Source organism: Mustela nigripes, chromosome 8 (genome assembly GCF_022355385.1).
Source record: "Mustela nigripes isolate SB6536 chromosome 8, MUSNIG.SB6536, whole genome shotgun sequence".
NCBI lineage: Eukaryota > Metazoa > Chordata > Mammalia > Carnivora > Mustelidae > Mustela > Mustela nigripes.
The window spans coordinates 8,317,736-8,333,882 of record NC_081564.1 but is presented as its reverse complement, the minus strand read 5'-3'; the positions used below and the strand labels follow the sequence as shown (position 1 = coordinate 8,333,882).

Here is a 16,147-nt window from a genome sequence, read left to right as displayed (position 1 = left end):
AGTGGGGAACCTGTTTCTCCCTCTCTTCCCCTCTCAGTCTCTCTCTCTCAAATAAATAAATAAAATCTTTACCAAAAAATCGCATCTAGTTGACTGGGGGATTAAATTAAATCACGTATGGATGGTGTTCAAGCATTTGCTCTATTTCACATGGGGTAGGGTAGGGACAAAAGTTACTCCGCTCTTCTCTGCACTGTTTGCCTATGCAAGGACAGAACATTTAGAGCGGAGATCTGGAGATTTCGCTGCCGCGCCCGGATCAAAGGAGAATGGGGGAGGAGGGAGCAGTGGGTTTTAACACCCTGAAAAAGTGTCATTTCATAAGGGTGTCCCTCATGGTTTAGCGAGCATGATGTTCCCCGCCCCCTCCAATCAATCCTCCTTCTGTGCATTACGGAAATTTTGTGACATGCACAGAAACAAAGGCGGCTGGATCTTGCTGGGGCTGGTCCGAAAGTGTTGCCTCCTTCCCCGGAGACCGAGACGCTTCCCCCCCTCCCCTAGTTTGCAAAGGAGGTTCTGCAAGGCTTACAGCTCCAGCAGAACCAGCGTGCTTAGGGACACATTATTCCGTGTCCTCTGATCCCTCCAATATCGCCGTTTGGAGATGAGTGTGGGCCTCATACCCCCATTTCACAGATAAGCAGCCGAGGCCCGCTCAGAGCTAAGACCACCTGACCTAGTTCTCTAACTCCCCAGCTTCTGATTCCTTTCACTGATGCTCCCTCGCAACCCCCTCCTCCAGGCACCAAAGAAAGCCAAGAAGAGAGCAGAAGGCGCCAATTCCAACGTGTTCTCCATGTTCGAACAGACCCAGATCCAGGAATTTAAGGAGGTGGGTGCAGCTGTTGAAAACTCCGCCCAGAGGGAGATTCCCACCTGTTAGAGAGAACGCTCGGGGCTAGATGTTTTTAATCCTCCAAACGACGCCAGATCCCACCTCAACATGTGCGTGGACTATTTAAAGAAATTATTTTTAATATTTTTTTCGATCATCAAAGCAAAGCACGTTTCTTGTTGAAAATATTGGCGGGGGGTGTGTGGGGGTGGGATTCAGAAAAGCACAAAGAACATAAAACGACCTACAGTTCCACCACGCAGACATAATCAGTTAACATTCTGATATTGTCATTTTTGTATTGCGCGTATATACTTTTAAACTGTTTTGCTATTTTTCTTTGGGCAATTCCTCAGCAACATTTTCTATCATGTATTGAAACCACTCCCTATGGTTGCAGGTTACCTTTGTTTAGACTGTTTTACGATTATGAATAACACATCTTTGCTTGTTTCCTTGGGGTAAATTCCTAAAAGCAGAACTGCTGGGTCAAGGAACTAAAAACCAGACCCAACAGCCCTCTAGAAATGCTATACTAATCCCCGCCCCCATCAGCCTTTTCAAAAGGAAAAAGTGCCATTTGCCCCCATACCTCCGTCAACATTGGATATTAATAGCCTAAAATATGATTTCTGCCAAACTGAGAGATGATAAAGAGTATCTCTTGGATTTTAAATTATATAGTCCCCCATTGTTGAACACTAGCCAGGTGGAAACGCCATCACATTCTATGGGAGTGAGCCTTATTAAGTAAACCTAAGTACCAATTAGGCCAAATTAAGCCACTGCCCGCAGGCTTAGAAGGATAGACTCTGAATTAATTTTCCTGCAGTCGTGATGGCTCACACTGAGTCATCCACACTCCCACCTGGGCCTTTAGAGGAAAATACACTGCAGAGCCAGGTGGGTTCTGTATCAAAAGGGAAACAATTTGGGGCTCCAAGTGGGCCGTGAACACTTGTACCCTTTTGTCCTCACTAATGTTCAGATCACAGGAATGTTGTGTCCCATAGGCCACCAGGGAGAGAATCCCCAGGACGAAATATTCATACCTGAACTTGAAATTGTCACCGTGCAGGGAGAAGACGCCACGCCCCTTCCCCCTCACCCTGTCTCAATCTCTGAATGAGATCAGCTGCTGGGGGGCGTGGGGAGGGGGTGCAAATACTTTCAGAAACAGCTGCAAAGAACTCAAAAAACCATGTAAAGGATAAGTCGTTTGTAAATTGAGCTGGGCATTTAAAAGGCTCTTGGGAGTGTTCCTGGGTGCTCCCTGGGAAAGATTACCAGCCCCGTTTTATAGCTAACTGGGCTCTGGTGGTAGGGGTCCGGGTGGGCGAGGAGACCCAGGTATTAACTTGATTTTTTAAATAACAATTTCGTGGAGATGTAATTAACACAATCCCAAATTCACCTTTGTATGCTACGAGCACAATTCGGTGGTTATTTACTGAAGTCAAAGAGCTGTGACTTCCAAACAGTTTCCTCACCCCAGAAAGAAACCACATACCCATTAGCAGTCACTCCCCTTGCCCCCCTCCCCCAGTCTCTGGCCACCACCCATCTGTTTTCTGTCCCCATGAATTTGCCCAGTCTCTGGCCACCGCCCATCTGTTTTCTGTCCCCATGAATTTGCCTGTTCTGGGCATTTCGTGGAAATGCATCGTACAGCACGTGGCCTTTCGCCGTGGCTTCTCTCACTCAGTGTCCTGAGCCAGGCCTCCTCCGTGTCCTGTGTCCCAGCAGGTGTCAGGCTCTCCTTCCTTCTTCTCGCTCAGGAGGAGTCCATCACGGGGCTGGACCACGGTGGATCCATCCATCAGTTGATGGTCACGTGGGCGGTTTCCAGGTTGGGGCTATTGTAAATAAAGCTGCTAGGACGTTCAGACACAGGTTTCCATGGGGACAGATGTTTTCAGTTCTCTTGGGTAAACGCCTAGCCCTGGAGTTACTGAATCCTATGGTAACTCTATGCCTAACATTTTAAGGAACGGCCAGGCAGTTTCCAGTTTTTGATTCTCGATCTCATGGCCTTCATGCTCCCTGAATCCCAGAATCTCCTTTCTCCCAGTCTATAGCCCAATCTCTTGGGCTCCTCCATTCAACTACTCCTGGGCTGACCAACCAACCTCCCCCCTTCCACAGGCCTTCACCATCATGGACCAGAACAGGGATGGCTTCATTGACAAGAATGATTTGAGGGACACCTTTGCTGCTCTCGGTATGTCCCCCTGCCAGGCCTGCAGGAGGGTCTCCTTAGCCCACCCTCCCGAGGTCAAGAGCTGTCATTTTTCAGGAAACTGTAAAGGTCAAGAGCTTGTCATTTTTCAAAGAAACAGCTCAATCATGGCTGGCCTTTAAGACAAGCTTCGGAAGACAGCAAAGTGTTGAGGCTTTTAAGTGTCTTGACATATTTTTCATTTTTCTTTTAAAATGGTTTTTTTGTGTGTGTGTGATTTTGAATGCAATGCCAGCTCGCTGTAGAAAATTTGCAAAATTCAGAAAAGTATAAAGAAGAAAACCATTAGGTCACATTCCACTGTCACATTTCAGCCTCTAAGTCTTTTCTAGGTACATCTGGTTTTTTGTGGGTTTTTTTGTTGTGGTTGTTTGAAGATTAGAATCATTCTATTTTGGATTCACCTCTTCAACATCTCAACAGTGTGAGCATGAGTATATGGAGCTTTTTCAAACTATATGTGTCCAACCTGCAACCACTCACCCCTCTCCACTCCCACTCCCAGAACTCAGCGCCACCATGAACAGCTGTGCAGGTTGTGCACTACACCATTCTACAGATTACTATTCATGTCTGAAGCCACTGCAGATTTTTATATTTAAAACATAAATTATCTTAAGAAGGAGTGGCTTTTAAAAATTTGCACAAAGGCACTATATGGGCTTGTGGCCAATGCTAATATCAGAATCTCTAAGGCTGTGTGGGTTACAGCAGTTATAATCAGAAAAAGTTCCCTCAGGTGATTCTGATCTGTCTTTCTCACCTCCAACTGAGAGGGATAATTTATAATATGAGCATTTCCCATTTAAGTAAAAAGTTAAAATATCTGTTTAAAATGTTCTGGGTTCTGAAGACACTATTATAAAAATAGCTAGCCCCTCCCCTCATTTGGATGTTTGGGTTGTTTCCAGCTGTCTGGCTATTATAAATGACACTGTGGAGAACATCTTTTCCAGTGAATCTGATCATGCCCACTCCATCTCTGATTGTCCCTATTCTAGATTCCCTCCAGTGTAATTACGAGGGCAGATGCCAGGGTCCTCAGAGCTAGTTCTGACCCAGCCTGGGGGGCTCTGCTCTGACTGTGTGTTTCCTGATGTAGGGCGTATGAACGTGAAAAATGAGGAAATTGATGAAATGCTCAAGGAAGCTCCAGGTCCAATTAACTTTACGGTGTTCCTAACAATGTTTGGGGAGAAACTTAAGGGTAAGTTCATGTGTAAGTCCATATATGTATATTCGTGTGTGTCTGCATTTGTGCATCTGTGTGTGTGTGTGTGTGTGTGTGTGTGTGTGTGTGTATTTTCATCTTTGGGCATGAAGGGCACCAGGAGGGCAGACAAGGGTTGGCAGGAGATGAAGACAGAGTAACCCTGGGGGGAGAAAAAATAAAAGCAGCAGTTCCCATTGCTCCAAGTCTTACCCTGAGCTAGACCAGACCTCATGCCACGCACGTTGGATGCATTCCCTCGTTTAGCCTCTAGGAGGAAGGTTCTCTTCTTACCTCTGGTCTAAGGCTCAGAGATGGAAAGCCACTTGCCTATGGCCACACAGCTAGCAAATGCTGGAGTTATGATTCAAATCCCAGTCTTTCTAAATCTAGATTCACGTTTCAGCACGAGTTTGCTCAGAAGTGACTGGATTCCCAGCCCACTCTTTCTCATTACCAAGGTTCAGCGCTCAGAGGAAGGCAGGGCCTTTCCTCCAAGCAAAACAGCCTGGGTTTGGCCCCTCCATCTTTGGAGGGAGCTGGGCCCTGCCTCCTGGGGTACCGTGGGTCCTCAGCCACCCACGGCATGTTCAACCCTGTTCTCTCTTTCAGGGGCAGACCCCGAAGAGACCATTCTCAACGCATTCAAAGTGTTTGACCCTGAAGGCAAAGGAGTGCTCAAGGCTGATTAGTGAGTAGGATGTGTAGCGGGGGACGTGGGGGTTCCCTGCTTCCCACAACTGCTGGTGCCAACAACTGCTGTTTTCTCTTGGCAGCATTCGGGAGATGCTGACCACACAGGCAGAGAGATTTTCCAAAGAGGAGGTAATGGCATCTTGAACACACAATCACCTTAGCTCCTGTGTGACCCTCTTTCTTAAAACACCCCTGACCCCACACTGACAGAGACCCTGCTTCTGGGCCCCTTCCTCATATCATTCTCTCAACCACCCTATGAAGTAGGGACTACTAGTATTGTCCCTTTATAGGTGGGGAAACTGAGGCCCAGGGAAGTTAGTCACTTGCCTGAAAGGACATCACCAGTGCTAAATGCGGGGGCCTAGATTCAAACCTAGGTCTGACTTTAGGTCCACCTTCTTCACAGTGCTCGGAGCCCTGGTTTGAGCACCAATTTCCTGATGGAGTGAGGGTCATTTGCAGGGGGCCACATACTGTCATGTAGGTTCCACACTGTGCAATTCTTCTGGCTGTTATGCTCGTAAAATACACTACCCAGTTATCTGCTGGTTTCAATTGTGTTCCAGCAGATGGCAGTAAAGTGTCTGTTTTATACACACACACACACACACACACACACACACACACACACATATTAAGCCGTATATATGACTTTTTCTGGTAGGGGCAGTAATATGCCTGGAAGAAGGGGCACTTTTGCTAATTTGCCCAAAGTCCTGTTAATAATATCAACGGCTCTGTTGATATTATTAGTGAAGTATTTAAAATAACCCCTTCTCAGGCTTGAAGCCATCAGTTTCCACATTTCACTAAACACTGTATTTAGGTTTCCCCCGGAAACTCAAGCACTTGAAAGAGCCTGCCTTCACCTCCTACCAGCCTGGTGACTTGGGTCAAGCTCTTTAACCTCCCTGTGCCTCAGTTCCCTCATCTATAAAGCAGGAAGGGTAATAAAACATTCCTGGTAGTACGCTGTGAGGATTAAACCAGTTAAGATGTATAAAGTGTTGAAGTATATGACAAGGACAGTGTTAATAAGCGTTAGCTAGTATTGGCTGAGAGGTATTTTTTTTTTTTAAGATTTTATTTATTTATTTGACAGAGAGAGTGAGATCACAAGTAGGCATAGAGGCAGGCAGAGAGGGGGTGGGGAAGTAGGCCTCCTGCCTCCTGCCGAGCAGAGAGCCCGATGCGGGGCTCGATCCCAGGACCCTGAGACCATGACCTGAGCCAAAGGCAGAGGCTTAACCCACTGAGCCACCCAGGCACCCCAGCTGAGAGATATTTTAAAAAATAACTAGTCCATACTTTTTTTTTTTTTTTAAAGATTTTATTTATTTATTTGACAGACAGAGATCACAAGTAGGCAGAGTCAGGCAGAGAGAGAGGGGGAAGCAGGCTCCCTGCTGTGCAGAGAGCCCAATGTGGGACTCGATCCCAGGATCCTGGGATCATGACCTGAGCCGAAGGCAGAGGCTTAACCCACTGAGCCACCCAGACGCCTGTCCATACTTTTTAAATGTGGAAATTGCACGTTGAAAAAAAAATCTAGATTTCTCGTTTCCCTCCAAGAATCAGATTCCCTCAAAAAGTCTGACCTCCTAGCGCATTTGGCTGCCTTTGGCTGGCTCTGTCTGGATGGGTTGTACGACTGTTTTTAGCCACAGTCCCCAGCAGGCCCGCTTGCTCCCTTACACAACCTGCTCAGCCCCTTTGTGTACATGCATTTGTCATCCTCGCTTTACCTGCTATGGGCTGGGTTCCCAAGAACATCCCCGCAGGACAGCCCGTGGGGTCAGCACCTGCAGACAAGCAAGGGCGGGCAAGGAAGGAGGGAGGCTCCGAGGGAGCTGCTGACCCCAGCTCAGGCCCAAAGAGTGTCTTGGCTGCACCCCACCTCCCAGGGAGCCATGGAGCGAGGCCCCCAGGTTGGATCCCATCCTGATCAGTTGGCTGTGGGCTGCCCCGCCCAGGAAGGCCATGACCTTGGGGCTGACAGCTCTCTGCAGCAGTGGGGTAACAAGGCCTTCCTGGAGGGGGAACGGAGCGTCGTGTCCCCCCACCCACCCCCACCCTGCTGCCTCTGGCTCGGCACGGGGACCCGCACACGGTGGTCCCTCTTGCTTTCCCTCCCGTCACATTGAGCACGTGCTGCTGCCTCATTACAGATTGACCAGATGTTCGCCGCCTTCCCCCCAGATGTGACTGGCAACTTGGACTATAAGAACCTGGTGCACATCATCACCCATGGGGAAGAGAAGGACTGAGAGGGGCTCGCCAGCCAACCCTGGGCTTGTCTTCGGTGGGGAGGTGGTGCCTGCTGTCCTCTCACTCTGCCCGGTGATGCTGCCGTCCCTACTACTGGCCTGTCAGCTGTGTGGCTGCCTTGTTACCCATTTCCATCTTCTTTGCAGCCTCAGTGGCCTATCGATACCACGCGGCCACACATCCCGCAGCTAGAAATCCATCCCGAAGCTGTGTTCAAATAAACAGGATGTTGTGTATTTGTTCCTGGTGTTTCTCTGACAGAAGTGCCTTGAATAAAGAGGATCCTTTGCTAGTTCCCATGAAGGCAGAGTATGAGCGAGTGATGCCCCTGCTGTCATTATTATTGAATCCTTGTAACTCTTTATTTGAAATAGATCTTCCACAGCCACTCAGGACTATTTCTATCAAGGGCCACGATTTATTGGAGTGTTAACTAGAGGACCACAGCCCTTTTCTGCAGAGCCTAGCTTCCATGACATCCTCTCCTTTAGGATGCCATTGGAATGTTTCTCCCATAGATGTGCTTAGACAGGCCCCGCGAGAAATGAAGAGGAAGAGGCCTCACATTCATTCTAAGAATATGGCTCATTTGGCAAAAAAATCACATCCGTTAATTATCAGAGGTTAATTTCTAATTTCAGAAGTACTAGCTGTTTGTTCTGGTCCCAATCTCAGGGTGTTTCAGGAGTCATGGTGACCTCATACAAGTCTTGCTTTCTGTCTCAGCTCTTCTGTCCTAATTCCTCTACCCCATCCCAGGGTGGCTCCCAGAAGCCTAGTCCAGTCTCTTTGTAATGAGTGTGAGGAGGCACAAGGATTATGGAAGAAAACATTTATTCTCTCTGGTTAAGGTACAAATGTAGCCCCGTCTGTCTCAACCCGTTAACTTCTTCCTGAGCCTTGGATCATCTCCCTTCTCGGGTGTGCTCTCTGAATGTAAGTCCCTGCTTCGAAACTCTCTTGCGATGTAGTTGCTGAACACGAGCTGCTGAAGGCTGCTGTGGTCCAGGGGCTGCTCGACTGCATCAAAGACAGGACTTGTGTGAGGAGTTTGGAAATGAGTCCCAGCGTGGGGTGGGTGTAGATAGCTTCCCTCCCAGGGACGGTGCTTCTCTGCCCCATTCATGGACGCCCAAGGCAAGGATGTCCAGGTGTGGTTTGGGGACTGTCCACACTGCTGGGAGTGGAGTGTGTGCATTCTTGAGGTTCAGGGAGAAAAAGCATCAGGGCACAGGGATGCACAAGACAGTGATTGTTTTTTTTCCCAGAAGAGGATGTGACGGTGAGTTTAGTTTAATGTCAAAGAGACAGGGCCACCATGTGCAGTTGTTCAGGATGTAGACTGCACAGACATCTGGTGGAGACAAGTGAATGGATGGGCTGAAATCCAACCCCCACTCAATTGCCAAACCATGTCCACACAGAAGGGGCCCCTTTTCACAATCTGTTCAGAGGGGGTATCCCTTTGAATTCACACGTATGGGCCATAGAGACTAGTGTTAAGAGAACCCACTGATTATCAACATTCCCTTGAGCAGAAGTGAAGGCATCATCTGCAAGTTCCTGACCTTGTGAGGGCAGCATTACGAGCAGCTGGGTCCTGCCACCCTCCTCTTAAGAACTCAAAGGCCCAAGGGAAGCGGTGTTAGGGTGGCTAATGCCAGACCCAGCTTTTACTCCTGCTAAGTTTTGGTTGCCTCGACTAAATCAAACAGGAGGGTGTGTGTGTGCATGTGCGCACACACATCTGTGTGTTGGCACTCTTCCCCTACTCCCCCACCCCATCACTGACACACCCGCACGCCTGAAGGGCTACTTAGAGAAGTGGGACAACTTTTTTTTTTTTTAAATCCAGTTTCCTCTGATTACTAAAGATGTTCAAGATCATTGTAAAAAAAATTTTTTTTAAACAATACAGAATTGTTTAACTTAGAAATGCAAAGTTCTCTGTAAATCACAAGAACCCACTGTACGTCAGCCTATAAATCCTTTGTTTTCACATGTGTTATCAGATATGATAACATATCATACCTTCCCTTCTTCCTTCCCTCACTCCCCCTCCCCCTCCTCCTCCTCTCTGTCTCTCTCTCTCCCATTATATACATCTCTCGCCCTATTATCCATCAGGGCTGTCAAGGGCTGTCTTGTACACTGTAGGATTTTTACCAGCATTCCTGGACACTAGATGCCCACAGCACCCCCCACCTCCCAGCTGCGCCAAACAAAAATATCTCCGGACATTGCCAGAAGTCCTCTGAGGGGTAAATCACTCCTGGTTGAGGACTACTGAATATATATATATATATATATATATATATTCCTATAATCCATATATATCACAATTATATCTATAACTTATATACCCTGTGTGTGTAAGAAAGGGAATGTATAGGGTCCCACTGCATTCTTTTCTGTGTCAGCATAGCATTCCCATGCATGGATCGGTGAACAGTAATTCCAGAAACATTTACTCAAGTAGGACGATGGGCTGCAGTGAACATCGTCCTACTTTGAGTAAATGTTTCTTGAAGGACCAGTTTGCATGGGTGAGATTAAGGGCCTAATGGGTGTATCCAGGTCTCAGGCTTGTCACCCCTGGGGCCACACTGCCCCCCCAAACCCAGATGGGGCTGATTTTCTCTCCACCTCCAGAAAGAAGGGCTGCCTCCGGCAGTGAGGGGAGCGTCATGAACTTCTGCCTGGGAAGAAGCCTGGCCTTGGGGGCCACTTAGGCATCTGGGTCCAGTCACTAGCCAAGTCACAGCTGCTTCAGCTAGGAGGTTGGGGGACACGGTGGGGGCGGCCCAAGGGTGGTCACAGGAGGAGTAAGACTCAGGGGCATGGGTGAAAGGCGGGATCAGGGATTCTCGTGTGTTGCCAGTTTGTAGACTGTGGACATTTTAAGGTTCATTTTAAATGGTCACAAAGTAGTGATTTAAAATACGTATATATCCAGGATCTCTAAAGTCCGGGGTCTTCATTGGGCTGTAGGGAGAAGCATCCCCCCGGCGAAACAGGTCCAGGGCCACAGCCACAGTGGAACCCAATGAGGCTCAAAAAGGGAAACTGAGGCTCTACACTGCAGACTCTCCCCAGCACAGGTCTCCTAGCAACCTGCGCAGGTCGTGGGAGGACAAGGACTCACCTTCATCCAACCTTTCGCCCAAGGGGTCAGCCCCGAACACTGGGGGGATGACCTTGATGGGTTCTGCAGGCTTAAGGAGGGCCGAGCCGCCCCAGAAGGGGTTGACGAAGGGCGGCTGGGTCTCGGTTTCTGCCCCTTCCATTTCCAGGATCCGCTTGTAGGACTCCAGCAGCAGCAGGTCATTGGTCTTCTTTTCGATGATGGCTGGGGAAAAAAACTGATCAGAACCAAGATGGCAGCCCAGAGACCTGGGTCGGGGGTGGGGGTGGGGGTGGGGGGGGGGGGGGGTGGTGGGGTGGGGGGGGGGGGGGGCGGGGGGGGGGGCCGCCGGCGGGGGTGGGGGGGGGGGGGGGGGGGGGTGGATCTCATCCCAAGAGGAAAACTTGTTTCGAGACAAACAAAACAAAACAAAAAACCCCACCTGACTTTATAACACAAAACAGATACACATACAGAACATAAACGACTATATAGTGTACCAAGAGTGTTAAAACTGCCTGAGGACCACAACTGGGGAAAGCATGTCTAAAAAGATTCCTAAAGAGGCAATAGTGAGGGAGGTTGAGAAACACTGGGTTACGCCGAAAACTAGGAGCCCCGGGCAGCCCCTTAAATGCCTGATTTTTCTCTCTTTTAAAAAAGATTTTATTTATTTATTTGACAGAGATCACAAGTAGGCAGAGAGGCAGGCAGAGAGAGAGGGGGAAGCAGGCTCCCCGCCCAGCAGAGAGCCCAACATGGGGCTCAATCCTAGGACTCTGAGATCATGACCTGAGCCGAAGGCAGAGACTTAACCCACTGAGCCACCCAGGCGCCCCTACAACTGATTTTTCTCCTGTACACACTCTGTCTCAGGCTTCCCCACCTTTGCTCATGCAGGCTGTTCCTTCTGCCCAGAAGGCCTTTCCCTATACCCCTCCCCCAATAATGCCTGCTGGCATTTTAAGACTTGGATCAGAGCTCTGGTCCCTGCAGGAACGTTTCTCTGAGCCTACTCCGGGGACCTGCCCCTCCTCTGTGTTTCAGTCACCAGAGTGGTGCGCTCATTCACCTATTCAACAAATGATTATCAGACACCTGCCGTGCCAGGCGCAGTGCTGGAAGTTCCCCAGGCATGAGGAGAACCAAAAGGACAAGAACAGTAACTGGGAAGATGCAGGTCCTGACCTGATGAAGCCCATAAGCTTCAGTGTGTGTGAAGAAGACGGAGAGAAAGACAAATTTACCAAGGAACCTTGTTATCCTGATGATCATTATCTAGATTGTGTAACCACTGGATTTGGATACAATGTGGTTTTTTAAAAAGATTTTATTTATTTATTTGACAGAGAGAGACACAGCGAGAGAGGAACACAAGCAGAGGGAGTGGGAGAGGGAGAAACAAGCTCCCCACTGAGCAAGGAGCCCGATGTGGGACTTGATCCCAGGAATCGGGGATCATGACCTGAGCTGAAGGCAGCAGCTTAACCAACTAAGCCACCCAGGCATCTCTGCAGAAAGGACATTTAAACTGAGATCTGAGAATTCTAAGACAAGGATACCAGGAACAGCTTGTGCAAAGGCCCTGGGGTGGGAATGCGTTGAGCGGAGGGTTGCAAGAATACGCAGGAGAGTGTGCCATGAGGTGGTAAGCAGGGACGGAAGTAGGATGAGAGGGAGGTGAGAAATGGAAGCAAGGGCCAGGCTGTGCAGACCCGGATAGGCAGTGGGCAGGAAAGAGTTAACACAGCAGTCCTGACTGCTGGCCTTTGAAGGGCCTGCTTCCCTGGTTGGCTCCAGGCTAGCATCAGGGAGCTTGGGTTTCAGGAAGGTTCCTATCATCATTAACTGATAATAGCAGCTCCATGTGCCTAAACTGTGTATACAAAACATGTTTCTGCTAAACACCTGTTGTTGTTGTTGTTTTCCCCACACTGTGAGCTTCTCTAGTGAGCCTCCCTGGTGGACAACATTTCACCCACATTGTCACAACACAGTGCTGGGGGGATTAGCACATCCTGTGTAACCCCGCTGGGAGAGGACCCTTGGAAGCTGGCCCCTGGCTTCCTCCAGACTTCACCCCGGGCCCCTCTTGCCTTTTGCTGATGTTGCTTTTTATCCTTTTGCTCTAACAAATCATAGCCATGAGTACCACTATATGCTAAGTTTATAAGGCTCCTAGCAAATCACTGAACCTGGCAGGAGGTTCATGTGGGAGGGGGCATGATGGGAAACTCCCAAACACAGACTGTATTAAGAACCGTAGGTTTTATTCGAAGAGCAGGGTAAGCCATTCATTTCAAATTGTCACGATCTGTGGGAGGTGCCTCCCTCCTCCTCCACTCTGAGCTCAGGCCTATGGCTAGAAATGTGTGTTCTAGTTCATAGGTATCTGCTACATCCCAGGCACTGCTCTGAGCACTTTATTTCTTCCTTTCCAACCTGTATGCTTTCCATTTCTTTTTCTTGCCTTATTGCATGGCTTAGGACCGCCACTGTGATACTGAGTAGGAGCAGTGAGAGCAGACATTCTCGCCTTGTTCCTGATCTTAGAGGGAAAACACTCAAATTATCACCCTTAAGGGTGAGGTTAGCTGTAGGCTTTTTTGTTGTCGTTGTGTTTTCTTAAGAGAAAGAGAGAGCACAAATGGGTAGGAAGGGCAGAGGGAGAGGAGATAGCTGACACCCCGCTGAGCAGGGAGCCCCATGTGGGGCTTGATCCCAGGACCCTGGGATCATGACCTGAGCTGAAGGCAGACACTTAACTACCTGAGCCCTCCAGGTGCCCCCAACTATTGGTGTTTTGTAGACGCCCTTCAAGGTTAAGACAGTTTCCTTCTAGTTTCAGTTTGTCGAAAATCTTGACCATGAACGGATGTTGAATTTGTCAAACGCTTCTTCTGTCTCTACTGACATGATCATATAGTTTTTCTACAATTAAATTTTATTTAATCTTCCCAACAAACATTGAGGTGTGTATTGGGATTACTCCTCATTAATTTTTTTTTTAGATGAAAAAATTAAAACGCAGATTCAAAAAGTTGCCAGTGGCAACAGAGCTAGTAAGAGTAGAACCAGGATTTGAACCCAGGCGGGCTGGCATTATGGCCCATGTGCTTCGCACCAGGCTCGCCGCCACCCAAGAATAAGCCCTCATGCCTGCTCATAGAAAGCTCTGGAAATGGATCCTAACGGTCCAGTGGGCCCCAGCTTGACTCACCAAAGTACTGTGGAAGGTTGTTGTCGGTGATTTTCCCTGTCTCCCCTAAGTGCCCCAGGATGGTAGTGGCATCACAATTAATCTTTTTAAACAGATTCTCCACCGAGGTCTTGAGATACTCCAAGGTCTTGCTGATTTCGTTGTAGCTGTTTTCATACACGTCTGCCTCCTCCGTGGTCTTCTTCAGTTTCTCCTGGTGACAGACCCCCAATTCCCAGCCCACATTAGCCAGACTGCTGCCCTGGACTCAGTGGCCCCATGAGGACTTTCAGTGCAGATGGGAGTTTGGGGTCCTCTGGAAATGGGGTCTCTGAACTACAGGATTTCAAACCACTCAGGAGGTACAAAATCAATCTACTAAGCATTTTAATTAATAAATGCTCAATTAGCATTTAAAGAAAGAAAGTAAATAGAACAGAAGAGAAAGGAAGAGAAAATACTAGTATGCATTTTAGGTAAAGAGGAGAAATACTGTTAAATGCACATTTTGTTTCACTTACATGTACATGTGTCAACATGTGTACTGGATTACTACGTCTTTTCATTTTTTTTTTTTAAATAGGCTACACACCCAGCATGGAGGCCAAAGTGGGGCTTGAATTCACAACCCTGAGATTAAGACCTGAGCTGAGACCAAGAGTCGGATGCTCAACGGATTAGCCACACAGGTGCCCCAGGATTACAGTATCTTCTAGAAACTGATGATTCACTTTTTTTAATTGTGACCCCCAGGAAGGAATAACATTTTACATCACAGCCCAATGCATGCAACATACATACATATGTCCGTACACGTGCGTATGGGTGTATGTTTATATGTATTATCTAATCAAATGAAGTAAAAGTTTCACTAATCAATGCTCTATGGCGTGTTTTAATATTTTCTGTTCTGTTTCATTACTTTTGGATGATTTGGTTTAAAAAACTGATTTTACCACTTGCAGTTTAAAACATTATCACTCTAACCCAGTGGTTCTCAAAGTGGGGTCCCAGGACCAGGAGCATTCGCTTTACCAGGGAACTAGTTAGAAATGCAAATTCTTGGGCTCCAGCCCAGACCCTGACCCAGAGGGTCTGGGGATGGGCCTGGCAACGTGTGTTTTAAAGAACGTCCAGGTGACTCTCACGCACGATGAAGTTTGAGAAACCCTGCAAGTCCATTGGCTCACAATCTTGGCTTCTCACTGGTATCACCTGGGAGCTTCAAAACACCTGCTGCCCTGACCAACACCACCCCAACCCCCCGCCCCAGAGATTCCGACGGTTTGGTCTGGGGCACAGCCTGGGCCTTAGGAATTTTAAACCCTCCGAAGTGAACCTGATTGGCAGCCCCGGGCTGACAATCCCTGCTCTGGGGTGAGAGCTTCTGGTGCCTTCCTGTCTCTCCCTCTGAGTTCCTGGCTTGCTGAGGTGAACTAGGCCGTGTGAGGAACCATTCCCCGTGACTCCGTATGCCTCACCCCAAATAACAGTCCTAAGGGGCAGCCCTAGCCACACACTGCATTTTCCAGGTGCCGAAACGAAGTTTCCAACCCACACGGCCAGGAGAGGGAGGCCAAGCTCTGAACTGTCACTCCACCACCACCACACCAGGCAGCTTCCTGTCCCCAGTTCCCAGGGCTGCGGGTCCTCGGGGACAGCAAGAGCTGCCCTCTCCTTCTTAAAGGTGGGTTAAGGAATCCCATGGTTAACAGCCTGATGTGATGGTGACGGCACCTCACAGTCACGGTCACGGTCACACACGTTACCTCAACACCTCCTTACGACTGCTTCAGTGTCCAGATGAGGAAAATTGAGGTTGGAGAAGAAAAGCGACCTTGTGTTTAGCTTCCTTCTACTGAGTGGCCTAAGTATCTGACCTTTAGTCAAGTGACTAAAAATACCTAAAGTGACCTTCAGGTTTTATCTCTTGAGAAGTCATTTTGAACCAAGGCGATGGTGACTTGGAGTTTTCGCTCACAGGACTACCACAATGAAAGCCACGTTTAGGATTCTCTACCCTACAGCGTGCCTAGTGTGTGCACTCGTGACTTGATGTTACCTTTGTGGCCCACTGCAGCGAGGATGGTCATTATCTCCATTTTACAAGTGAGAAAACAGAGGCTCAGAGAGGTGAAGTCACTTTCTCAAAGTCACGCAGCTAGGAAGTGACTTTTGGAGAGTCATACCCAAGCATTTGTTCCCAGGGCCCAAGGAAGCATCTGGACGCTGGGTGGCCCTGAGCCAAGGACATGGGACCCCCAAGCACGTGCTCAGCTTGAGGAGGGTCTCCTTGGACTTGGGCCCTGACTGGAAGGTTTTTTGTTTGTTAGTTTTGAAAAAAAATTTTTTCTGCTTGGAAGTTTAAATCCTCTTATCTAGGTTCCTGGGAGAGGCCGCTTGCAATATAGGTGCCTTATGCTTTGCTGCCCCCCGGTGGCCAACCAGAGAATGGCACTGCCATCCCTGTAATCAGGGGCTTATCAACAAAGAACAAAATAGGTCACAGAGAAGGAAAGAGAAATGACCCTGGACCTCAGTTCCTGAGCCAGGAACTGCTGCATTAGAGC

General features: G+C 48.5%; 2 protein-coding genes across 3 annotated transcripts in view; one reads left to right on the top strand and one right to left on the bottom strand.

Moving 5' to 3' along the window:
* The first annotated feature begins 751 nt into the window (after window positions 1-751).
* MYL2 (myosin light chain 2) lies at window positions 752-7,253 on the top strand. Of its 2 annotated transcripts, XM_059409942.1 has the most exons (6): window positions 752-835; window positions 2,984-3,059; window positions 4,180-4,284; window positions 4,900-4,978; window positions 5,064-5,112; window positions 7,155-7,253. In XM_059409942.1, exons 1-6 carry the CDS (start codon window positions 800-802, stop codon window positions 7,251-7,253), a joined length of 444 nt encoding a protein of 147 aa, XP_059265925.1. In that variant the 5' UTR covers window positions 752-799. The 2 variants fall into 2 exon arrangements, with proteins under 2 accessions (XP_059265925.1, XP_059265926.1); XM_059409943.1 differs by lacking the exon at window positions 2,984-3,059 and having other exon boundaries at window positions 752-844; window positions 4,140-4,284.
* An 818-nt stretch (window positions 7,254-8,071) lies between these two features.
* The window catches only part of CCDC63 (coiled-coil domain containing 63), a 28,569-nt gene continuing 20,493 nt past the window's right edge, over window positions 8,072-16,147 (bottom strand). Inside the window, exons 8-10 of the mRNA XM_059409939.1 lie at window positions 13,599-13,791; window positions 10,400-10,603; window positions 8,072-8,274 (exon numbers count right to left, since the gene is read on the bottom strand). Of these exons, the coding sequence (XP_059265922.1) occupies window positions 8,129-8,274; window positions 10,400-10,603; window positions 13,599-13,791 (543 nt within the window). The 3' untranslated portion in view covers window positions 8,072-8,128. The remainder of the gene's footprint in view (window positions 8,275-10,399; window positions 10,604-13,598; window positions 13,792-16,147) is intronic.